This window comes from Ambystoma mexicanum, chromosome 1p (assembly GCF_040938575.1).
Source record: "Ambystoma mexicanum isolate Mex_15411 chromosome 1p, UKY_AmexF1_1, whole genome shotgun sequence".
Taxonomy (NCBI): domain Eukaryota; kingdom Metazoa; phylum Chordata; class Amphibia; order Caudata; family Ambystomatidae; genus Ambystoma; species Ambystoma mexicanum.
Genome location: NC_090921.1, coordinates 1,455,309,009 through 1,455,336,191, shown reverse-complemented (window position 1 = coordinate 1,455,336,191; position 27,183 = coordinate 1,455,309,009). Strand labels below are relative to the sequence as shown.

The 27,183-nt window shown below is 44.3% G+C and overlaps 1 protein-coding gene across 2 annotated transcripts in view; it reads right to left on the bottom strand.

Moving 5' to 3' along the window:
• The window catches only part of UBA2 (ubiquitin like modifier activating enzyme 2), a 470,118-nt gene that overhangs the window by 268,254 nt on the left and 174,681 nt on the right, over positions 1–27,183 (bottom strand). For both annotated transcript variants that reach the window (XM_069607094.1, XM_069607095.1), the window contains one exon: positions 22,609–22,676. In XM_069607094.1, the coding sequence (XP_069463195.1) occupies positions 22,609–22,676 (68 nt within the window). The remainder of the gene's footprint in view (positions 1–22,608; positions 22,677–27,183) is intronic.

Sequence of the window (27,183 nt, the reverse complement as noted above, 5' to 3'; positions counted from 1 at the left end):
GAGACAATATGGGCAAACTGGAGGACCTAGAAAATGAGTCACACAGAAACAAATTTCATGATACGGGGCATACCGCATGACATCCTGGATCAGGACCTTGCCGAATGTGCGAGACTTGTTCCGGAATCTCCTATACCTCCCAGACATTGCTGCACTAGAACTTGACAGGAAGCACTGAGTCTACTACTTGATGCAACAGTGTCATAATCTCCTGCCCGATGTTCTGTCCAGAGTCCACTACTTTCAGCGGAAAGAAAAGATCATGGCCGCGGCCTGACAAAAAGAGCCGGTGCAGTTCCAAGGTGCACACATTTCCCTTTATGAAGACCTGCCGCCACACACTTTGGCGAACAGACAGAAATTGCAAGTTGTATCGGCTTGGCTACAGTTGCATGGGAACAGATACTACTCGGGGTTCCCCTGCAACCTCCTATTTGAATATCAATCAGTGACACGCGATTGGATCAGAAGAAAAAGCGGCAGAGTTAATGAGTGGGACCCTAGGTGGTACTCGAGATGATCCGGGTGAGGCAAGACCACAAACTAGCTTGATTTGGAATAGCAAGAGTATCGCAAGGAGACCTAGACAGAAGTGAATCTCGGGGACAACAGCTGCAAGAGAGGGGATCTAACTGGGTCATAGTGCCCCTAACCGACATGCTGACAGATGGACCTTCCGGTCTCGGAACATCGATGATCCAGGTTTGCCAGATCTTTGGAACTGGCGTCAGGGGACTATAATCTCCTATGGGGATTAAGATGGCGCAAACGTGTTAATATTTGCTAGGAACTATCGGGGGTAACTAATTAGGGGGTTGAGGGTTGTTAGGGGGTTGAGGGTTGCCAGAGGGAATGGCGCCCAAGGGAATGCTATTGCAGATCAATGAGTCGATTTTCTGATGATCAAGAAAATTGGTTTAATCTTTGAGAGAGAGAAACTATTTTGGGGTTTTGTTTCTCTTTTCTTTTGGTTCTGGTCACTCCCAGGTTCTCAAGCAGAAGATCACAAAACTGTTTCTCTGTAAGGCTCCTCCCGATTCCCAGTTTGTTTTAGTGATGGAATCTTGGCTTGAAGCAATCCATGATGGCGTCCCCCGATAGTGCGCATCTGACCCTGAAAGTTTGGTGTCTAAACTCTCCAATAAAGCAGAAAGCTGTTCTGCAAAGACTCTCCTCAGAGGTGTATTTGGTATTCTTACAGGAGACCCATCTATTAAAAAGAAGATGAAAAGCATCTCATCACTAAAGTGTACCCGCAAGCATACCTTGCAACTAGCAGCATCAGCCTTAAAAAACGGGGAGTAGCCATCATGGTTCGCAAAGGCCTACCATTGCAAACATTGGGAACATTGGAAGTATTGCGTGACAGAGGGGAGATACATGCTACTCAAGGTTACCGTGGGAGATCGCAAACTCGTATTGGGCGTATTATACGGCCCTAATGAAAAGCAAGCAGAGTTTTGGGGAAGTTCCTCTGAGACATTGGCAGATTTTATGGAATGAGAAATACAGGGGGCGCGGGGACTTCAAGTGTGTGGTAGACCAGACTCGATAAATTGCTGGCTCCCACTATTAATGACTGAAGTAACTACTACGCCAAGATGACACGAGAGAGTTCTCACTAATAGAGACATGGTGTTTCTTCCACTCAGTGGAGAGGGGATATACTTTTTACTCTGCTGTGCATGGGGGCTTCTCCAGACTAGTTATGTTCCTGGTCTCTACTACCCTCATCCCACTGGTTAAAGAAATCGAGATTTTACCGAAGGCGCTCACAGACCACTCTCCCGTAAAACTGGAGTTAGACCTAGGTTGGGGCACGCCACGACAGAAACCCCCATGGAGATTTAACAAGGCTATACTAACAGATGTGGTTACTAGGGCTCTTATAGAGGAGGCTATAAACTACTTTCAAGAAAATGTGAGAGGATATGCAAACTCTGTGGGATGCCGGAAGGTGGTCTTTCGGTGGGAGGGTCGTGGGAGTGTCATCATTTGGGGAATCAGTGGCCTGAGGTAAAACTCAGAATCTACATCAGGCCACGCTGGAGGAGAGTTACAGAGAAATTGGGCTCAGGCAACAAAAGGGAATAGGCGCTCATTACGGGACCTCAGAATAGCTAGACAAGCCCTGGAAACTCATGATGGCGGCACAGTATTTCTACTCTAGGGCCAACAAGGCAAATAAGCGGTTAGTAGCTAAACTCAAGCAAGCGGCAACTCGTATTATATTGGTGCCTACGAGGCTGGGAAGCGAGAGATCACAGAAGCAGGGAAGCTGAAGGTCATAGAAGACTTCTTTTGTAAGGACTCCACCACACATCAGGGAAACCCAATTGATACCCAAGAATGTATTGAACAGGCACAGCTCCCCCAAATCCCAGACACTGAGGGAAGCATTAGAGAACATCTGCCCAAGAGGTAGCCCAAGCCATACGTTCCCCTTCAGCAGGAAAAGCCGCCAGCCCAGACGGGTTTACCAACAGATTTTACAAAGCATTTGCAGGCCCTCTAATCCTGCAACTCACCCCTCTATTTAATTCCTTCTGCAAATCTGGGAATGTAACAGATTCTATGGTGGAATCCATAACCGCACTACTTTTGAAACTGGAGAAAGACCCCGAGATCTGCACGTCCTACCACCCCATAGCCCACCTGAATGACGACACCAAACTCTATAGTAAAATCCTAGCCCCGCGGCTGGGAGAGGCCCTTCCTCTCCTAATCAATGAGGACCAAATGGGGTTCATTAAAAATAGAGGGGCTCATGACAACATTCGGAGGGTGGTTGATTTAATAACGATGGCCCCAAAACTCCTGTTGGGGCTCGTCACTCCTTTCTCTGGATGCTCATCGAGCATTTGATAGTAGGTCATGGGATTTCCTACAAGTAGTATTGCCAGCTTATGTTTTGGCCCCGTCTTTAACTAATATTGGCAAACTTTCAAATACCATCCACCATAATCAAAGTAAATTATGCCAGGTCAGCATCACTCCCTCTGGCTAGGGGCACGGGGCAAGAATGCCTACTGCCTCCCCTGATTTTTGCATTGGCTTTAGAACCTCTAGCACAAGTGATATGGAGCATGCCACACATACAGGGCCCGACACACAAGGGTAGCACACAAAGTGCATCTGCACGCCGATGATATCATGTTCCTCCAGAAACCTCTCCGGTCGATCCCACCTTTACTAGATCTCCTTGAAAGATTCTTCATGGCATCAGGCTACCGCATTAACCACCAGAAGCCGGTGAGACAGGCAATCAGGGACCCACCTGAAACCCAAATGGCACTGCAGCCAGCCTTTCCTTTCCGGTGGGCGGATAATGAGATTGCATAACTAGGGGTGCACATTACTAAAATCTTATAAAACTCTCATGGCAGGCAACATCACCCTGTGGAAGGAGACTAAAGCCACCCTAAAACGCTGGGAAATGTAGGAATTATCGTGGCTGGGTAGGGTCAGTGCAATTAAAATGACAATTCTACCGAGTCTCCGGTTTGTCTTCCAGGCATTGCCAATCCTAGTCTCCGAAAGAGACCTTGGTTTACAGAAAGCAATAGGCCAATTCACCTGGAAAAAAGAAACCACCTAAATTTCACGCCACATACTCCTGATGTAGAAGGGGATGGGGTCACGTTGATACATTACTTCCAAGCAGCACAGATGGCGACAATATTGCAATGGGCGCTAGATGACAGGCGCCCAAAATTAAAGATAACAGAACAAGGCTGCACCTACTTCCCTCTAGGCCATCTACCATTCCTACCAAATCTGCCAGGGTCTTCTTGTTAGAATCCACCCGGTCTACTCTTACTACCTGGGATAAAGCTTGTTTTAACACCCAATTGTGCACAGGACTTGGGCCCTTATCGCCGGGATTCCAGATTCCAAAATTCACCCCAGGAATGGCTAAAGGAATATTTGCAAAATGGGAATCATTTGGGATCTTGCGGCTCAGGGACATATACAAAGATGGCAATCCCCTCACATTCATAGATTTCAAAGAAAAGTTCACTCTACCCGAAACAGAACGTTATAGATACTTTCAGATAAGATACTGGGTGCCCAATGACAGTTATTTAGGCAGGCTCACGTCTCCCCATAGTAATTGAACTCCAGGTCTCAAAGGTACAATTACTTCGGAAAATCTCCAGTTGTTATTGCCCGTTAGAAAAAGCCTTGGTTGAGACAAACTTCCACACATGATACTTTGGGAAAGAATTTGGGACAGATCTCAACGTACTCATGGCAGAAAATATGGGCTTGAACTCAAAAAAGCTCCACGTGCACCATGTTCAAGGAGTGTTCAACAAAAATATGTTCTTGTTGGTACATGACTCTGCAGAGATTACATGCAATCTTACCCAAATATCTGCACCGCTATGGCCGTCTGGGGGATCTCACACATGTGGTGGCTTAAGATGAAGGATATCACAGGGTTTTTACTGCCTATGCACCCCCTTGTCATGTTTCTAGGGGATGTTCCCGATGATGGTACTTTTGCATTGGGTCCCAAGGTAGCGCTCATAACAGCCATCTCTGGCAGCTAAACTAAATCGAACACACTTTTGGAAAACGCAGGGGCTAATTCTGTCATACTGGTGGGTTACGATATGGGAAATAGTGGGTATGGAAAAGTGGATTGCACATATCACTGAGAACATGACTCGACTCTCGAATCTGGGCCCCATTCTTCGAATTTGTGCAAGATAAGGACCACATGTTCTTTTAACCCGCAGACCCTGAAGCACTTATTTCAAAACAAATGTAATTTAGACAGGCTGAGACCCCTCCGAGGGATGGGAATGTTCGGTGAAGATATAAACATGTACAATATAAAAGTATACTAGGATACTGTGGAACCAATTGTTCATAATATTTGTTAACCTTACTTATTTTATTATTTGGGGGGATTTTGGAAATAAGAAAAAAAGTTTTGAGGTTCCCATTTTGAATGTTATATTGCTGTGGACTTACTGCTATGTTCGAGATTTCAATAAAAAGAAATATAAAAAAAGTAAGGCAAGTATTTACTTCAAGTTAGGCAAGTACCCCCAACTCCATCCTATTGCTAAGGTACAGCTTGGGAAAATGTACTTAGCCCAGACTCATGACCAACGGCCAGGCCAGAGGGAGTTTAGTGAAAAGGGCTCTCCATCCAATGTTACACTATGGGAGGTAGGGTGTTTGGGCCAGACAGAAACTGGTATGTTCACTCCCCCTTACGAACCCTCACCAACTCCCCCTGCCTCCATATCCCCCCGGGCATTCAAATCATTGGCAACTAAGAAACTAATTAGCCAGTGAGTAACACATTTAGACATTTATATATGTCATTGAAGGTATGCTACCCGTTCTATCGCACTGTTGGAAATTTGACAGCATGTTACTTGCAAGTTAAGAACACTTACAAATGATCATCCATCTCTTAAAGTTTACCGAGTTATGGACAATTATACAATTGTTAACTAGGAGACTAATAAAACAGTGAGCTATACATGTAGACAACCACATATGTCATTGCAGGAATGCGCATGCTTCCATGAGTGATCATTTTTTCATGCAACACAAAATTATGGGGACCACCTACCCGCAAACCTACAGGATTGCCACGGCTATATCAACAAGTTTAGTCGCCTCGCGTTAGCAACTGGCAGTGATTAAGCATACACACATCAAATACGTCTTACTAACATAACCATGGTAAAAAAAATTATATTATTTATTATTTGTATTTGGTTAACAGAAAGTAACCTTTACAAAATAGATTCAGAGAATTGATCATAAAACATTTACAGCAATTACTTAAAGAAACGTAGGCAAGAAAGAAAATCAGAACGAGAATTTCACATTCTAATAACTCATCTGTCCTACACCATCTTTAAATTACCATTTCCAATTTCTCCCAATCGTTTTTTGTCTAGTCTTAAAAAAAAGGGAAGAAAGAAAAATAAAAGACTCAATCGTTGGCTAAGATGGCATGGTACAAAGCAAGCAGTCTTTTTTCCACCTAGTTCAGGAGTGAATATATTAACACAGATCAGTTGTCAATCAAGCAGTGAGATTACAACTTCAAATAATGTTACAATTTTTCAAAACTTGAACAGTACATGTCAGAGTCCCTTCATGGCCGGAGATCATTCTGTCCCCAAGGAAATCGGAGATCAGGCCCTCCTCCTGTTCTACGATACTCCTAAACAGAGCCGACCCCACAACCCAAGTGCCTTCACAGTCCATCAATAGATGTTTTAGCGATTGATTAGCAGGAGTAGTGCATTTTCTACATAGTTTACGTGCGTCCTCCTCTTGCCTTCGTATCGCCAAGACTTTCCCAGTGTGCGTTAAATTCAAACTTATCCTCAGAAATGTGTTCCTTATTTGTCTATCTGGGAAATGTATTAAGTAACGTGGAAGGCAACCTAATTTTGTGTCAGCCGATAAAAATTGGCTCAACTGAACAGAGTTTCTCAATTTTGCAATTGTGTCTATCCAATCGTTCGTTTCCATTGCCTTTTTACCTTCTAGGGATTGGTAATTAAGGTCTCTAAATTTGAGTCAGCCTTCAATAGGATCTCCTCAACTTAGTTCCAGATATGCTAAGATTTTAGACCTTGAATAATCGAGGTGTACTTTAATGTCCCCATATAGAGTGCAATTCCGGGCAGTGACAATTTCCCGATAGAGTGAGGCCAATTTCCAATTTGCCAAGCAGCCCAGAGATCTTAAGCCCAATTCAAATCTCAGACTCTAAGATGGAGTACTCATTGTCAATCAGAGAACCCTCTTCCAAAGAAGAGCCTCTAATTTGCTCCAGTTTGTGGTCTAGAGCAAAGTCTTCACTTCAAGGCCATACAAGATCACTGGAACTGCTTTAGATAATTAGAACTTGATCATTGGAAGGATGGAAAACATTCAGTATTTAGCATTTAGTTTTCATTTGAGGCACAATCTGGCAGGTATTCCCTATTACATCCGACTCCACTTTGTGGGTCGCTGGTGAAGCATAGATTTTAAAGCTCAAGTAGGTTAGCTCTTCGACCCATGGAATGATCTCACCTTCCAACATCCAGTTCCTTTAACAAACCTTTCTCTGGGGATGTCTAAAGACCACAAACCTAGATTTGAACAGGCTTATAGACAGCCCATTAGCCCTTGCATATTCAGCCAGCTCAGTCAACAGGTGCTGCAATCCTACTGCCGTCTTATCCAATAGGACAATATCGTCTGCATAGGCCAGCCAATGGACTTCTCCCATTTAGCAGCGGGCTGGCCAATGCAGACGATTCCAGGGAGACTCCCATATCCGCCAAGAAGAGATTGAAGAAAAGGGGGGCCCCTAAACAGCACTGCTTCACTCCACCTTAATCAGATCAGACAGGTGCCCTGGGGCATCGAGGCATACTCTCACAGCGGTATCCTTATGCAATTCGACCAGCATTGCGAGCAGCCCCTCTGGCATTCCCCAACTCTGTAGTTTCTTCCAAAGAAGCACTCTCTCGACCTGGTCAAAAGCTTTAGATAAATCAACCCATGCCCCATATAACAAGGCCTCCCATTTGCCCGAAGTATGTTCACTAAGCAGATTTATGGTAAGGCCATTCAGGGCTGTAGAGAGACCACGTCTAAATTTTGTTTGGTAATGAGACAGGATCTGAGCAGAGTCAGCCCAACTTGAGAGTTCATTCAACAGAAGCTTCATGAAAACCTTGCTGTCTATATCAAGGAGGGCGATCTTTTTCTGGATTTAACGATCACCCCCCTTGAAAAATGGTATGACTAGTGTGGTTTTCCACGACAGGGGAAATTAGCGACTCTTAAGAATCTCCCTAAAGAGCTGGAATAACAGGCTGGACCACAGCCCCGGATCATTCTTCAAAACCTGATTTGTGGTAATTTTGTCCCGCAGCTCTGGAGGTTGAGGATTTAGATATTATATATCGGCAATGTCGTCCTCGTTAAAGGACAAATGCCAGGGAGTGTCCTGCTGTACACTAAACAGACCCGCCTGAGTACTTAAAGATTGACAGGTAATCCACCCACCTACTTTGAGACCAAATTGCAAAGTGTGCTGCTGGAGGAGGCTCTAACTAGCCGATAACCGACCAAATATTTCTGGCGTTTATCTTTTAACAACTGCAATATGAGTTTGCCATCCTGTTGCAATCGACAGATCCTCTGAATTCCTGACCAGCACTTATAGTTTTGCTTTGCCTTTTTGGCCTCTAGTGTACAAGCCTCTGGATCGAAGTACAGTTTTTAAAGTTTTCGCAGGTGTTGTCCAAGTTCCCTTTTCCTCAAGCCTGGTTTCTTCATAAAAAGTGTAGGCATGTTTTGGTTTACATTCCACCGAGGTCTCACTGGGTGGTGAAATGGACCAGATAAACTTCATAACTTCATGTTCGGTTGACATTCCCTTTTCCAAAGAGACCTGGGGATCCTCCCTAACTTGTTATTCTTATGTTTCCCTTCCTGTTTATATTTCATCAACTGAATTTTCCCTTTTTTCTCTGAGATTTTGCTTATAACTAGCCATTGATAAGGATGCCAATTCTGGAAATGATTACTCCAAACGTGAGTGATCACCCCCCCCAACTCATCATGTTTTATTGTCAAGATAGAATGTGTCGGGAAAGGAGTACTATATGAGCCAGAACAGAAGATTAACTGTCGGACACATGTCCTCCCAGTGCCTCCCTTCAGCATTTCCAAACCCCATGACTCAAAGAAGTCCCCCCAGATTTTCCCATTTTTTGAGATTTTTCCAGCCGATAGTTTTCCCTTCCCTCCTATTGACTCGATACATTCAGTATTTAAATCCCCAGCAAGGATTAAATTAGACTCTCCAAACTCTACGTTTATTTTTACCAACAAAGATGTCAGTATTTCCAAAAAAGCCTGTAGTTCTGAACAGGCGGGGTTGCAGTACATATTGATAATTACCAGGTCAGGATCCGGCATATCAAACTGTAAGCTAACTTTACAAGCCTGGATTCCAATGGCATTGCTGAAGATGATCTTGATGGCTTTAACTGTGTAATTATTTAGGGCCATTAAGAGGCCCCCTGAAGGTCTTCCTTTTTGGGTGGCCGGTACGCAACAAAGCGTACAGCCCTCGATCTCTATAGGATTAACCAGCCATGTACTTTTTCCATGCAGGGTCAGGCAACAGTTATGCCATCCTGAAGAAGGAGAGTAAAAAGAAATTGAAAAAATGTCTCCTAGCAATACTGAGATATTCACGTTAACCACAGACAGTATTTGTATTTGCTGAAGACGTCGACTCCCAGTACAGACCCTAAGTTGCATAAACCAGGAGTTGCCATTTACGTTTTCGTTTTGCAAAGCAATGAGAGATTGAAGGTTCAGTTATATGAACAATTTAATTATCAGCCTGTGTCTTTTGCAGCCAGTATGGTCACAAAACCAGCCCTGTCTTTGGTCATTCCTGAAGGAGTTACTTTACAAATAATTAATTGAACACCAGAGCCATTATGAATTGTTGGATTATTTGTATATGTTCACCATATTTTGTTTTGTTATGTATGTTTAAATAATCCAGAGCCAATATAAGTACTATATCAGGCCATGCACATTCTTAAAAATCCCACTAGGCCTGCAGGGCGAGTTCCTTAGTTTACAAACTTGACCTAAGAGAAATGCACTTGTCCCAAGGTGACTGTTGACAAAATACGTACGAGTGCTTTTTGTAAAATGGTGCATGTCGCCATAAGCACACTTCATATTTTCTGCAATGCTCTCAAGCATGCACAGTGAAACCTGTATTTGCAATTTACTGCAAACAGTGTGTTTGCAGTAAATAAAAAATATGTTTCCAACATCTCCATACTCGCCAGCAAGGTAGAGTTCCACGCAAATGGTACTTGTCCTTAATAAAAACTATTCGCCAATGCTAGTGGGCTAGCAGATTTTAAAAGCCCAGTATATTAAGTCACATTGGGGTTTGGGGGTGTCTATTTTCTTCCTGATCCTCTATTTCTTGAGCACAGTTTGCTTACATGTTTGCACTTATGTTTCAAAGAACATTTTGGATACAATAAATGGTTTGAAATTGCATTTTGACAATTATTCAAGAATAATTCAGCGACATTAATTCAGCAAGTGCCCGATCTAAAATTATAGTGCATGTATTGCTGTCTGATTTGCAAAGAAGTGGTTTATGATTCAATTTGTTGTTGGCAGCACCCCTTTGTATATTGTGATATTCTCCCTAGCTCCCAGTAGTAGGGGTTTTGTCCCCTCCATTAAAAATGTGTCCTTCACAGGAGCAGCCCCAGCAGAGCTTCCCTGTTGCAGGAGGACTGAAAATGCAAGGACAGGTGACATAAGGTGTACGCGGAAGACCTTGCAAGTCCCAAGGATCTGCTTGGAACAGCGATGGCTTCAGCAAGGTAGCCCAGTAAGTCAGCTGGTCAGTCCACTGGATGGTCCAGGGACAATTCCTAAGGCTTTCAAGTCATGAATTCATAAACAGGGGGTCAGGACTGGTTGGTCCCACTGGTACAAGGGTTGAAGCACCAACTACAGTCTTCATAGATCAGTTAGATGAGAAAAGCACCATTAGGCTAATCACTGCAGTCAATGGTGATCAGCTGCAGTAGTCGCCTCCTGGTCATCAGCGGGCTGCTCTCAGCAACAGACTTTTGGGCACCAGGTGATGTGGACAGGCCCAGAGTCCTAGCCCCCTCTGGCTCACAAACACAAAGTCCACTTGCCCATGAAAGCAGCAGCTTTCACCGGGAAAAGAGTTAGCGTATTTGGCATTTTCTGACCTGGAAAAGCCAAAAAGACAAGATGGCCAAAGCACCAGTGCAAATCTTGCGGGAAAACCATTTAAGGGTGCTATCCACCATAAGTAGCAGTTAGGCAGAATATCTATGCTGTGTGCAATTCTCACCACTTGTCCCCCAGCACTTTTTGCCGGACTATTGGATTTTTGTTGGGCTCGCCTGTGTAAGTGGAAACACTTTTCCTCACAAGCTCATTCTTTTCTGTGAGCCCAAGAACCTTCTTTGGTTTCTCTAGATGGGGTCTGCTTTCCTATATCTTTAGATGGCATATGTATTTTCCTATTGTAGTACATAGCACCTTCTGTGCAGTGTTGCTGGAAGCTCATTGAGCTACTCCCCTCCTTGGTTTTCTTTTACTTTTCTTTGCCAACTGTAAGGAAGGCATGGTATCGACAGTAAGACAGACAAGTGACCACAGTTCAAGGGTGTTTATTGAACTTTAAAAAGGGTTGAAAAAAACCAATCTAATCCTAAATCTAAAGATGGTAGCACGCTACAACCATCAAATAATGCAGTCCTAGTGGTGCCTTGTTCAATTAAAAGGGCCTAAACTAATAAAGCTATTGCCAGTCCTTACCTATAAATACAAATAGTGTGGGAAACAAATGGTATTTGAAAGAAGTGTTCAAGAAATAATATGTCAGGCTATTCAGGCCGTTGGTCTCCCTTCCCCACATTTTCAGCACGGGACAAGGAGACACTCCAACTTCGCACAGTCTCAGGCTTCTCAAGCACAAGGGTGCAATTCTTTTTTTTTTCAACTCTTTATTTCTCATTTTCAACAATATTCAACAAGCAGTATCATCATCATAAGTCATTGAACTGCAAAATATACAATAGCAGGAAGCAATACAGCAGAATGTCATACCATAACCCCATATCCCACCATATCAAAATGTAAAATTAACTTAAAACCAAACCAGATATATCAAACAAATAACAGACAAACAAGACTACACAAAACAACCACATAAACAACACAATTCCCCCCCCCCCCATATGTAAAGTACCTGAAAGTAAACCATTTCACTCCACTCTATAATTCAACCTGGCATTATCCATAAAGGTCATTAAAACTCTCCCACATTTCATCATAAAGTTCTGCCTTGTTTTGTTTACTAAACATAGTTTTTTCAAATCTTGATAAAGCTCTAACACCCAAAATCCACTCCTCCACTGTCGGCTTTTTTCGTGTCTTCCAAACCTTCAACACTTGTTTAACCGCCACCAACAAAACCTTACGCACCCCGCACAATATCACCCAACTTACATTACGCCCACCACCATACGACAGGAATATAACTGCTAAGGGATTGCGTGGGTAAACAATGTCCCAGACCTGATCAATCCTGTCAATAACCTCCCTCCAAAATCTTACCACTCTTTCACAATGCCACAACATATGTAACAGAGTACCCTGTTCTTTTCCACAACCCCAACACAAATCATCATCAACTAAACCCAATTTGCACATACGTGTTGGGAGTCCAATATATTCTGCCCAATATCCTTTGATGTATGTAGCGTAATTGCAAATCCACTTTGGCTGTCGTCGGCACTCTCCAAATCTTATCCCATTCTTTCAATGTGAGTTCCCTGCCCAACTCCTCCGTCCACGATTACCTCAACTTTCCCACGAGTCCAACCATTGCCCATCCAGTTGCATAAACTGCATAAATGTAGACACTTTTTGAAATCCCATTTCCAATATATCAAAATTCTCTGGCTTTTTCAAGAATGGAGCATCCAACATTTCTCTCCGTTCCAAGAGTAAAGCTACCAAAATTTCATATCTTCTCAATTCCCTGTCCCTCAAACCAAATTTCTCAACTAAACTCCCAAAAGGTACCACCCCAGCATCATTCCACACATCGCCAATAATCAAAACTCCCCTCTGAATCCAACTCTTCCAAGTCAGTACCTTATTATTAAACTGCAGACCAGGATTATGCCAAAGTGAAGCCTCTTCATAAAGATATAGTCCCTGACCAGTACCTATAATCCATGACGACAACGCTTCTTTGGTAGCTAACACCGATTTCAAACACCGTACCTTCTTAGGCAACTTTCCAAAAGAAAACAAACCTTTAATATCATAAGGCAAAAACCGCTGCATCTCAATTTGTACACACAAGGGTACCCGGTTCAGGTCTACACCAGTGTAAGTAGACACTTTGTTTAACAAAAAAACACTACAGTAGTTTTTCAATACCGGGTACCCAAATACCCCATCTTTAACTTTCCTGACCATAATGTACCGGGGAATCTTGGCTCTCTTCCTAAATCCCCACAAAAAATCCTGAAACAATCTATCTACACGTGCCAATGCTCCCTTTGTAAAATGTAAAGGCAGAGATTGAACAACATACAGAATCTTTGGCAGCAAAATCATTTTAATAGCATTAATTTTGCCCCAAAGAGTCAGATTAACACGTCCCCATCTCATAATATCCCGCCTAAGAACCTCAATGATTTTATCCACATTATAACTTACTAACATTCCAAAATCTTGAGTAATATGAATACCCAAATATTTCACACTAGAATATTCCCATTTACAATCCCACCCCAGCAGCTGTTCACATCCAGGTGAAGCCCTCACCGGAAATACCACTGTCTTATCCCAGTTGATCTGATACCCAGATAGCTTACTCACCTCTTCAAAGACCTCCCTTAATAGTTGACCCCCTACAACAGGGTCATTCAAGACGACCACCACATCATCCGCATAAGCCAGAGCCTTTACTTCCCCTTCTCCCACTGCAAACACTCCGATACATCTCCTCTGATGTATATATGCCAACAGGGGCTCCAACACTAAATTAAATAACAGTGGCGACAAGGGGCAACCTTGGCGAGTGCCTCTAAACAACGGAAATGACGTAGAAAACCCCCCATTCACCCACACCTTTGCCGAAATGCCATTCTGAAGAGCTTGAATAGCCTTAAGAAAGAAAGGACCAAAACCCAACTTCGACAGCGTATAATTCAGAAAGCCCCAATTCACCCCATCAAAGGCCTTCTCGGCGTCTAAAAAAAATCAACAAAATGTCCTTTATTTCCGAGCCTGGCAAACTCAAAATATCTAAGTGTTCGAATATTATCATATCCATACCTTCGCTCCATGAATCCTGTTTGAGAACGCTCCACTAAATCACCCATATATTTTTTAAGCCTTACTGTCAGTATTTTCGTAAAAATCTTCAGGTCTACATTAAGTAAAGAGATAGGCCGATAATTATTGCACTTAGTAATATCCTTTCCAGGTTTCGGGATCACCGTGATGATTGCCTCCTTCATGGAATCACATAACCTCCCCTCCCTCAAAAAACAGTTATATAATTCACACAAACTCGGCGCCAACACTTCACCAAATTTCTGATAAAACTCTACCGTCAAACCATCCATCCCCGGAGATTTACCCTTATTCATTTCCTCAATTACTGACAAAACCTCTAGGATAGTAATTGGTGCCTCCATAAAACATTTACCTTCTTCAGAAAGCACTGGGAGTTCAATTTTACCAAAGAATCTATCAAAATCACCTAGGTTGAGTGCAGTTCTAACATTAGCATCAGGGCCTTTCCGTGACCAAGTCTCTATGCCTTTCCAAGTCTTCTTTCAGAAGGTCTGATGCAACAAACAATACGTTATTTTCTTCTCAGGATTTCACACGTACTCTATCAGGCAATTCACCATTCACCTCCGATTCCTCCTCAGCCGGGCTCAGATCCGTTTCAACACAATGTTCAATCAGACTCCCTCCGCCGGGCTTTTTTCCAATTTACTTTAACACAAACTTGCTTTATCCAAAAGCTCTCAGCCGATCTCCCTCATTTCGGGCTCAGACCAACTTTATCCATCAACTTTCTTTACTCTATTAACATTCAAGAGTTTCGATTGTGCACAGGATTTTACTTGACCCGTTGCAGGACCACTTCGATTCACAATCCTTTGTTACTTGTTTTTGCCACCTCTCAGTTGGATTCCTTTCAGAGACCTTCGGATGAGCGAGCACGCATAGCGCTGGACCACTGTCTAAGGTATTGTATCTCTATTTCAAAGTTCAATCATTCATTTTTTGTCCAATTTTAGTTGCGTTGGTCATCACATGCGCTTCATACACTGTTCGCTTAAGGATTCACCATACAATGTTGCTGCTTGCAACCTTGGCTTTAACACAGACCGGTCTGGTATCGGCCTCCCCAACTCACTGGCTGTGTTGATTTCACTGGGACAGTATCACGGCAACAGGCGATTCTCCCAGCCTTGATTATCGACGCGGGAGAGCCCCGGGTACCTCCAACACAAAACGCAGGATTCTTTAGCCTGGTTTCCTGGTTTTAGGCTTTCCATTTGAGATTCTGTGAAAGTCCCAGTTCCTAGTTGAAAAGGTCAAGGGCACTTCCCTTCTTACGATCCCCTTCCTTTTCGCCGTCTTTCGCCTCGTATTAAACTGCCATCTTGGAACTGCTGCTTCCTCAAGTGCTTTGCCTCCCTCAGAGTGTGCTCTCATGCTCTGCCTTTTATCTGTGTGGGGAAATGCAATGGAAGTCGGGTGTGTGTGATTGTCAGTGATTGCCTGATGCTGCCTGACTATCGTATTGGGACAGGTCAGGTATACGTCTCGGTTGCTAGTCCGTTTTCTCTTATAGCGACCTGTCCGTGATAAAGAGTTCATGTTGTGAAGAGGGGGAGGGTGGTTCGAGTTCCCCAGTATCCTACCTGGTAAAATGGGGTAAAGGTGTTACAGGGAAGGGGATACTGCATCTTCCCATCCGGTGTCCTACTCCCCGAAGACCCCTCACCCAGGTGATCCCCACCCCCCAGGAAATGGATCCAAAAGCGATAGCCATGTCCTGGCCACCTACATGACAGATCCCCAAGGACTCGCGGGTGAGACACCTTCAGGTTTCTCACATAACTTAAGGTTACCAGGATAGGGGAATAGGTTTAATCCTACCTATGCTTTTCTTTTGTGATATCAACACACACACACACACACACACAATGTGGAGTGCTGCGGGTACACATTTGTTAGGGAGTTTTACACAAGTCCACCAATGGTAGGACAGTAGAATACTCACTCTTAGATGTACCGGACGCTAGGTTTGGCTTGAACAACAAAAAGGTTTGGTAGCCACGGTCGAGAGCCAGGCTTAGTAGGGAGAAGGGCTGTAGTGGAGTACAAAGTCCTGTGAGCACACTACTAGTCAAAGAACACTTGCACACTGTAGTTATATACAAATATGGGATATTATATATAGTAGGACAATGTTAAAATCACTACAGCTCAGCTAAGTAAATATAGTAAACACAGATCGATATATACATTAGATATTTGCTGTTGCAATGAATAGTAGACCTTTCGATGAGAAAAAGGTAAGTATCAAGAGTAGATTTAGGTTAGCAAATCATTCAACCACCAACATTTACTAAACAGCAATACTGTTAAGAGAGTAGTCAGAGTACCTACTATGATTAACAACAATGTCACAGGCAGGTCCCCACAGGAAGTCGACAGCATCTCTAGTTCGGACCTCAGGCTTTCATGGCTGAAGGAGGAACGAAGGCGGGAGCAGATGGTCAGACTCAGTCACAGGGATGCCGATCATTGTGGTACTCGATTGTGAAGGCTAGAGACAGGCTTTGTAGCAGCAATGGTTGTCACCCGGCAGACTTTCTTCCTTCTCTCGGTCCTCGACTCTTCTATGATCAGGAATGAGTCTCTGTAGGCCCAGACAGATGCCCACAAACCATGCTTGATGAGATGATGCACAGCAGCAGTGTCCGAGGTGCCAGGGTATTCAGGTATTGCAGGCCTGGAAGGTTGCAGCACTTTGTGGGACTGGCTGAAACAGTAGCTGGTCTCGAAACTTGTTTGGCCCACTGTTCAGGAGAATTCACATTTTTGTGCTCATTCCCTTCAACCTTAGAGACCCCCAGCTCTTTTGCTGGACTTTAGAGCTTTTAATTTTAACCTTGGAGTGCGGGAGACCTTTTTTCTCACTGTGTCTTGACCTAATTTGGATTATGCGTTTCCTCTGTTTTTGGAGTCTGACAAAATCCATAGGCAACAACTTTTTGTATGACGACACACAGCACCTTCAGTGCAGTGTCAAAGTGAAATCCTTTAGATTTCTCAGAAGTTTCAAATACCTTTTCTCAAGAATAGTAAAGTGAAATTGACTTTACTTACCTTTTCTCTTTGTAGGTACAGAACACCCCATCTTATGTGGAGTGCAATAGCCCTTTATCCTACATTCTCATGTAACATTTTGTATGTTACCCTCACTACTTTAAATGGCTGGTGGCAGTTGTTTAATTTTCCTACCATTGTGCTAGTCGACCGCAGGCTGAATCCTCAGCTGAAGTACAGCACCCAGGGGTGACCATTTCTGTTAAAAATGGCCCCGGGTCGTCTTTTTTTGCCATTTTCTGTTTGTGAGGTCTTTCTTGGGCTTTACTCTGTGCGTTGGGCCAGGTTTGAGCCCTTTGTTCGGTTTGCCTTTGGCGGGCTTCAGCCGTAAAGCCCGCCTCTGGCTCCAGTGTGTCTGGAAAGGCAGGATGTGAGGGAGGTTCCTGAAACTCCTGCCCTTTGTCTCTAGGAGTGCATGAATGCAACCAGTCCCGATTGGCTGGTTGGCTGTCCTTTTAGGACATCCACCCTGCTGCTTGATTGACAGCCTAGGCTGCGCATGAATAGGAGAAACTTGCTCAAAAGGCAAGGGTTTTGGGACTAGAGGCAGAGTCGACCACTGGGAGAAATACCCAGCCAAGAAACCATGAACAAAGCTTGCTGCTGCATCCTGGACCTTTGAATTGCCCGGTGAAGCCTTGTTGTTGTGCTGAAACTCCTTTTTCACTTCGACAGAGAAGTTCTGGAAGGGATGACTTCTTCACTTGGGTTACTGGGTCAAACTAACCCAGAGACGAACTCCGCTGGACCATCTTCCCATATTGACTGTACTTCGCTGCTGCAAGAACCGAGTCGAGAAATCCATAATAGAGTGCATCGTTTGAAATCCGGCCAGAAACCCCAGAGTCTACTAAGGACTCTCCAGAAGCAGGACGACCCAAGTTAGAGTCCGCTCACCAGAGTGCAGGACCCAAGGGATGAAGGATGCCCAACAGGTATCCGAGATCCGCAACGGTGCAGTTTACCGAGCGCTGAAACCACAAAGTGCCGCTGATCCGAAAAGAGCTCGTAGCTGCAGATTACCTTCAAATTGCTGCTGCAGGAGCCCTTCAGACATCCTCCCTCTTGTCCCCACGACAGGCCACAACAGGCTCAGGAACCCAGGGTCTGCACCGCTGCAACAGGACAGAATCCAGCTGGACCACTCTTCTTCAAACCAGAGGTACTGTTTAGACTTGGGATACTTGCCTCATTGTCTTTTTTGCTGTGCTCTTCTCAGTTGGGAATTGCATTGGCCACTATTAGAGTGGATTCCAGCTCACAGCTTGTGACCCTATAAGTGATTTCTACAAACTCTCTAACTTTGTGCAAGACTTATCTAATTGCCTCAGCTCCATAGACTGCGCGCCAATTGACTTTGGCTGTCCTGGCTCCCTGCAGACTCTTCTAGCCCATTGACTTTGATATTTGTCCCTCATAGGTGGTAACTTGTTTTAGACTGTTATTGCTGGGAAAGGCTTGTCTAGATCTCATTGGAAGATTTAGTGTCCTCATCTAAACTGTTAACCTGTTTAACCTTTTTCCTTCCTTAAACCCTTCCTTTCTGCAACCTCAATCTGCAAAGTGTATTCAGTGTGATAGATAAATGCCATTACTGTCCTTGTGAATGAAGTCACTTGAGGGTGTAGAAGGTTTGTAAAAAGCATCTCTAAAGAGTATCCACTAACTTGAACTGATCCTGAAAAGTTTAAAAAGTGTATTTACATTGTTACATAAATTGCCTTTTTAGCGAATGCTTATTTAAAAATTGATGTTAAATAACCATTTATAACTGAAACCTTGAGTGTAAGGGTTAGTCACTTGTATTCACAAATTTCATTGCTACAGCTCACATTTACCCCTCGTGAGATAGGCTTGGCTGCTCAGTCACACTCACACAGTGTTACTACGCCAAATCTTGCACCCACCAGTCCAATAAAACAAAGTAAGGTACAGGCTCTCCCTGCCATTGTAGCCAGAATGACTTACCAAGGCCCCCGAAAAGTGATTTAAAGAGCAAAAAGACTTTACTTACCTCTCAAAGACAGGACAGGGTTTCCTCCATAGCAAAAAGCTGTGGGTTACACAGTTGTTCCAAAAAACTATTGGGTTTGTCACACTTCAGTCCCCCCACTACCACCACTACCCCAATATAGTTTGTGTATTGAGGATGTCTGGGGCAGAGGACCAGTCCAAGCCACCACAAAAGGATACAGGGCTGGGCTTAGAGTGAACCCAAGTATGCACAAAGGTCATTTTAGGTCCGTCTACCCTACAAAAGGAGGTTGGGATCCAACAAACTAAAGGCATGGCCATAAACAAAATGGATGAGAGAAGGACTTTATGCTTTACTACCCGCTAGTTTAGATTTTCATATTTATGCCCCGTCTCCCTCACCTGTGAGACCCCCAGCACTTTTTGCTGGACTTTTGGATTCTTTTCATATGTTCCCGAGTGGGTGGACACCTTTATCCCCACTCACCCTTTCTTTTACTCCATCTATGGTAGTCATTCTGTATATCTCTATTCTATAACTTTTTGGGCATCTACATTTCATTATTGCAGCCCACAGCACTTTGTGCAGGGTTGCTGGGGAGCCGCTTTGGCCTTTTAATTTTTTCTCCGATTTACCTTGTGTGAACTAATGTTCCCAAGGGTAGAAGGATACTTTTTATCCTTTCTACAATACCCATTATGAGATCAGTACACCCTGCCTTATGTGGAGGGCTGAGGGGTTGCATAGTATCCCCTTTCTCACTAGATCTGTAACAAGTCTATTAAAGCCCTTTACTTACCTTTCAGAAGTGATGCTCTCAAAAGGTAGAAAGGATCGTTTTTATTCTCTATACATTCTATATTGCGAGATAAACACACCTCACCTTAGGAAGAGTGCTTAGGGGATTCACTGTATCCCCTTTCTCACTGCTCCTGTAACATCTGTTACATTGACAAGCATACCTTTATGGCTGGTGGCAGTGGATGTGTTCTACCGACTTGTGTGATTTTTACTCCCAGGTTGTGCTCCCAGCCACGGTAATTCACAGAATGGTCACTAGTGACCCAAAATGGTGGCTGTATTCTTTTCTTCGCCATGTCTTGTGGTCTTGTGTGCTTGTCCTTTCTTGGTCCTTCTGCCATTCTGGGTGGGGGGGTGGGGGGAGGTCCTGGTTTGAATTTAGTCTTCAGCAGGAATGTTTTGTGAAGCCTGCCAAGGCTTCAGAGTGTCTGAAGACAGGAAACGAGGGAGGAGTCCGAAACTTCAGTCCTTTGTCTTCCAGCATGCATGCCTGGAACCAGTTCCAACTGTGAGGATGGCTGTCCTAGAAGGACAGCCGGCCCTAAAGTTTGAATGTAGCATGAGTGCTGATTGGCTGGGTTCCTGGATAAATGGGCTGGATCTGGAAGCTGACGACCAGTAAACTGGAGCTGTATCCGATGAGGAAGAATAAGAGGAGAAGCCTGTAGGAGATTCCAGCGACCAGAGATGCCTGCTGTGTAACCGCTGACTGTCCCCAACCCCTTCTTCCATGTGACAGAAGAGTCCCGGAGAGGACTCCTCAGACCCTTGCACTGGTGGGACCAATCAGTCTTAAGAAGACCTGCATCTCGAGCCATCCCACGACGAGCTGTGCCCTTCCTGGGCTTCAAACTTCCAATACCCTTTAACTTTGTGGCTGAATGCGGTGCATCGTCTTCCAGTGAATGAATGCTGCTGAAACTTTGGTGGACACCTGCTGGACCTCCAGAAGCAAGATTCCACTCCTTGAAGTCCCCTCACCAGAGCGCTGGAACAAGAAAGCGAGGGAAATAAATCAGACATCCACTGTTCATCTATTACCTTGAAAATGGTGCCAAAACCACTGAGCTGCAAGAAGCACCGAAGAATCCTTTGCTGCAAGCCTTTCCTCTCGACTGCTGCTGCAATTTGCCACAAAGTGTCCTTTCTTTCATCTGGAGACCAAGAATACAGAGACTGGGCCCTGTAGCGGCTGCATCGTGAAGGCATCCGTCTGCAACATCTTCACTGCTGAAGTACTGTGTGACTTGAGGCAATACTTCCCTAAAGACGTTCTGTCACTTGTGTGGCTAAGGTGGCGATTCGTGGGAGTTCGCCCATACCCTTCACCCAGGTCCAACGCTGAAACATATTCAGGGAGCCTTTTAGGAAGTCACTGGAACCTTTCACCAACTCTAAAGTACTGTACTTGTTCTAAGAAGACATCCCCTGGAACTCTGGTTTCCTACAGTTTGTTCCCGTTTGGCATACCGTTTGCCACCGGACCACCAGTGTCCTCCTTCTGCCTCTGAGAACACTTGTGCCCTATATAAGGGAAGGACTGCTAAAGCAGAACGCTTCTGTGGAGGAATTCTTGCAAGTGTTTACTTGCTATGTGTTGGTGCTGTAACTGTACATTTCTGAAATATAATAAGTTACTACTTAACAAGTGCATACAGCCATTATGAAAAGTATTACAAAGTTATTACTTACCTTTGAATTGGGTTCCACTATTCTAGAAAGTAACATTGTTGGAATAACTATTATTCCTGAAACTGAATAAGTGAAATAGTTTACTACCAATAGTGTTTGCTTACCTTGAATTGCATACTGCCATTCTAAAAGTGTTTCATACTTTGGTTTACTTACAAGAAGTATTGTGTTGGTTTTTATATTGGGTTTATGACTATTATAATAGTACTTGCCTTTCTAAAGAATTCTCTGCCTGTGTATAAATAAAATGAACCATTATTTTGTTCACAATATATCAGTGTATACGTGTTTATTTGGACCATATGTATGTTACAAGTTCTTTGTACCTTCCCACAGCTCCCTCTCCGAAGTTAAGACTGGTTGCTCTGCTACACTAACATTACCTTGAGTGGTAGACTTATACTAAGAGTTGGGAGTTTCTGTATTGCCCAAGGATAGTCTTATAAAGTCCTTTGGTTGGACTTTAGAAAAACTGTCCTAAAAACCATCTGGGTAACATGCTTGTACATTGGGCTACTCGTGCTGTACAAAATAGACTACACCCCTGGTGACGCAAAAACAAAATAGTCGCTGCCACCAACCTGCTCCAAAAAGTGCAGGGTTGTACGATCACATTGGGGCCAACATTGGGTGCGTAAAAAGCACCATGTCCTAGAGCCATGTGAAATACAACAGCACATGAAAAAGGGCTGCACTCCCAGAGGGACTTCATTAGAAATCCTTCTGACCACAAGAATATCACAACAATCCAGAAAAATCACCAAATGAAAAACCGCACACAAAACAATAAAACCGCACACAAAAAAATAAATAAAATCAAGATAAAAAAAGTGTAGGGCTCCCATTAAATGCGACAGCAGAACCCCTTCCAAAAATTGAATTCTGCTCCAAGAGCATGACAGACAGCCCTAAATCATTGCATATAATGTGAACGGCAATCATGAAGAAAGTAATCTGCATGCCGTTTTTCCAGCTGTAAACAAAGTAAATGTTCTTGAAAATGCATCCGTGTAAAGCAAATCAGCATCTTCGGAAAATGTTTGGAATAACTGCATTGGCTGTCACACAACACAAATACTTCAAAAATGTTCACAAACATAAAACATTTTTTTACTGGCAACACTTACATGAGGCTTCAGGGTCAGCAGTGTCAGGAGATACTTCTTGATCGGCATCTTCTTCCCCAAACAATTGACTACATAAAGGCATAATACGAAAAGATTAGCCAGACTGAAACGGGCCACATTTGAGACACACAAATGGAATGGGGAAGCTGTATTCACATATGCATGTTTTGGAGTATTCCATGTCTTAGTAATGCCCCTGAACAAGACAGATATTTAATATTTGCATCAGACTAAGACATGCCCTAACTTCATTACACTCCATTTTCAACTCTTCCTAACAGCAATAAGCTGTGCAAACAAAGCAAAACAACTCTGTAGCCCACTGCCCAAATTGGGCCCGGCTAGGCATGGCTACATGCTTGTCCCATGAAGAAGATATATAAATAAAGATGCCTTCACCAGGGTGTAGTAAAACATTGTTTATTTAAATGTGCGTGTAGTGTAATGTGCTTCACTTAACAGGACTAACCCAGACTGAACTATCCAGCCAGCCACCATTCAGCTGAATGGAATCTTAAACAGAAGTGAAAGGAGAAAAGGACAGAGGACAGAGTTCCCCTGCCCAGTAGTGGACTGTGGAAGGGAGAGTGACTGTTCAAATAGAGACATTTGAAGGAAACAAAAACAATTGTGGCGGAGGAAAGCGGCAAGAGGAAGTGGATCCCTGGGGGTGCCGTGGCCTCCAGCAGCCCCCCCAATGTTGAAAGACTTTGAAAAACCAGGCCAACAAGGAGGGGATGCCGAGATCTAAGGGTAAGACCTAGGAGGTCCATTCTGAGAATCTGGCGAATCCTTCTCTTCAGACTCGTTGGCCTGTGGTATTGGATGGTTTCGTGGGATCCAGGGAACCTAGAGTTGCTGAAGCTCATGCTTCCATCCCTGATAATACCCAACATTACTCCAAGGGCAGTATCCTAGTAGATAGTCTAGACACATCTGCTATTAGGGGCACTGGGGCCAATCGAACCATGGCTGGTGGATCCCACATTGGTCCACTCAAAGGCACTAGCCAGAGCTCCTCTGAGGTCCACCAAGTTGGCTGACGGTCCTCTCTAAACTTCCCAGTCATGGCTGTCCCTTTGTCAATCGAGAAGAGATCCGGATACCGGTCAGTGTGCAGAGTAAGTTCCAAGAAAAGTTCTATTCGGAAATTACCCCAGACTTTGGTCTTGTGAGGGACCTTGCAGAACATCCACGGACTAGGTCTCAAACTAAGGCTGCCTTGGCCAAGCCGAAGGTCCAGTCTATGCCAAATGGGAACATCAAGGAAAAGGGAAGGAGAATGTTCCCTCTACCATAACCCTTGAACCTGAAGAGGAGACAGTGTTGCCAAAGGTTCTCCATCCACATGAGCACCCTAAACTGCAAAATGTACTTGCAGAAGGGGGTCCTTCTAGGGATGAATTCAGTAAGGATCAGCGTGAGTGTTCATCACTTGAAGCGCGAAGGAGGCAGGCCTGCACCCAGTTGGTGGGTGAATCCCCTGGGAAGCATAGGATCGATTGGGAAGGTGGGCTACTGTATAGTGAACCTACAGTGTCGACTGAAGGAGACCATAGGAGGTTGGTAACCCCTCTTCATGTGTGGCCCTTCCTCCTGCAGTTGGGGAATGAAGTCCCCCTTGCAGGTCATCTTGGCATCAAGAACACGAAGGAGAGGTTAAGCATGCACATCTACTGGTCTAAGATGGGTGCAAAAGTAGAAAGTCATTGCAGGGGTTGCACTACTTGCCAGTTGTCTGTTAAGAGCGGGACAAAGATCGAGGCTCCACTTCCAGTAGTGGGTATACCATTTGAGAGGTTAGAGATTGACGTTGTTGGTCCCCTTGATCCTCCAACATCCTCTGGCAGCAGGCTTATCCTTGTGATGGTTGATCAGGCAACACGATATCTGGAAGCCATCCCACTGTACACCAACTGCCAAGTCAGTTGCAAGAGCATTAGGCACCCTTTTTACTAGGGTTGGCTTCACTAAAGAAGTTGTGTCCGACCGAGGTAGCAATTCCAAATCTAACTACATGCAGGCCATGTGGAAGAAATTTGGGGCGTCATACAAATGTTCATCCACATATCAGCCACAAATACATGGTCTAGTTGAGAGATTCAACAAAACTCTCAAAAAGCATGATTTTAGCCCTTGAGGAGCCCCAAAGGAGGATGTGGGACCTTCTTGTGCTATTCGTACTATTTTCATACAGAGGGGTATCTCAAGAAGGGGTTTGATTTAGCCCTTTGAACCCGTGTTTGATCACCCAATCACAGACCCTCTTACCATAATTAAGCAGGAAAGGGAGTTACCCACTCCTCCTGTCACTACCAATGTAGTGGAGTATGTTCAAGGATTGATGAAAAGAATGGCCCTGAGGGCTCGGGACAATGACAAGTTGAAGGCTGGACAAGCCCTGGTAAAACATTGGTATGACCAGAAAGCTTCACTCATTTTTTTCTAGGCCAGGAAATCCAGATCATGAATCCTAGAAGACCTAGATTTGTATAGGCGCTATATAAATAAACCATCAATCAATGGTCTGGTATTTACGGCGTATAAGGACTAGGTGAGGTAATCTATTTAGCAGACCTAGGAAGACCTGGCCAGGTTCCAAAGTGTTCCATGTAAATCCTTTGAAGGATTTCATCCCTACAGTTTAAATGGGAGCCGTGCTTTTCGTTAGGTAATAATTTCATATTTATGATAAGTCTTCCTGACTTAAGTCTACTGCAGAACTTTTTGTTTGGACCTGGAGATTATTTTTCCTGTGCCAATGTGAGTGGGAATCTTCCCCTCCCATCACCTTGTGTTTTATTCTTTTTATGGGTGACCTGTTAAAGTCTCTCCATAGTCTGTTTATGGATTTATAGTTCCCTATAACGTTGTGGCTTAGGCTGTGTTGCCCCTTTTGGGCTTCCCTGTTAATTTCTCTTTAATGTACTTGGGTGAACTACTTTCCCCCCCCCAAGGGGTAAATAGGGATTTTCATCCCCCCTTTACATTTTATACATTGAGCCAGCACACCCCAACATATGTGGAGTGCTGTGGGGATACAATATATCCCCTTGCTTACTTGAATGGCTGGTGGCAGTAGTTTTACCATAGTGACTTCAGTCGCAGGCTGTTAAATCAGCCTTGGTAACGCACAGAAGGGCCACCATTTCTCGTTTGCTTGTTTGAGGTCCTCCCCCCTGCCCCCCCTCCATACGATTCTAGGTGGGAACGACCTCAGTGGAAGTTTGGTCTTCAACAGGAGTCCCTTGTATTCCACGTCTAGGCACCAGAGTGTCTGAGATGGCAGGAAGCGTGGGAGGAGTCCAACCCTTAGCCCTTCACCTTGCCTGAATGGAAAACAGTCTCAATAGGAGGGGGGGGGGCATCTGTCCAGATTGGACAGCCTGACTGCGGCTTTCTGCAAACTGCAGGGAGAGATTTCAGAAGTTGTGCTGTAGTTCCTGATAAATACTCCGAACTTGGAAGCTGCTGACAAGTTGACCAATGGAGCTGAAACCGAAGAGGAACATTGAGAAAAGAAGCATTCTAGCGATTTCCAGCGACCGGAGAGCCTGCTGTATAACCAGAGTTGGATGCAACCTTCCTAACAATTGACCTGGGGGCCCCAAATGGGAGGACTGCTACCCAGAGGCTGGGGAGATCCATTAGTCTTAAGATGCCCTGCATTTTGAGCCATCCCATGACATGCTGCAACCTTGCTGGGTTGCAAACTACCAATATCCTGGGGCCTCGAGCCCGAGTGTGGTGCATGGTCTTCTGAAGTCCGGAGACATCCGCAACTTTGGTGGACTCCTGCTGATCTCCAGAGACACGGTTCAAATCCCTGCAGTCCCCTCACCAGAGTGCAGTGCAGAGTGTGAAGAGAATCCGACCAGCGATATTCGTTTTTCATCTGGCTGGTGTGAAAAGGCCTCCCCCGATGACTGCTGCTGCAAATTTCCATGCATGGCCAGGTCTTTAGTCTCCAAGCGAAGAATCCAGGGACCGGATCCTGTGTTGCTGCATCCACCCAGAAGGTCTTTTCTCCTAAGGCACTGTGTGGGCTTGTGTAATACTTATCTTACATTTGGTGTGCATCCTGTGAGGCTGAGTGGGTGATGTGTGGTTTGGAGTTTGCCCATACCACTTGCCCAGGCCTAATGCTGGAATGCTGGAACACATATAGGGAGCCTTAAGTCCCTGAACATTTTAACTAACTCTGAAAATGAATACTTGTTTAAGAAGATCTCCTATGGAACTTAACTTTCCTGCAACTGAACCTCATCTCAACCTGCCTACAGCTGGCACCTAGACCACTAGGGTCCCTTTTCTGCCTCTGAGAAAAAGCATGCTATAGACTAGGGAAGGACTAGATAAGAACATGATTCTAAGTGTAAAAGTACTTACTCACTGAGGAATTTAGAATGTCAATTGTATCTCTGTGGCAGAAGAAGTTACAAAGTGTCATTAAGTTAATGCTTACCTTTGAGTTGTATTCTGCCCCCCTAAAAAGGTGTACAAGTTGCTTTACTAATTTTGAATGGCGTAAAAAGTAATAAGTGTTGGTACTGTTATCATTGCTTAACTGAGTGA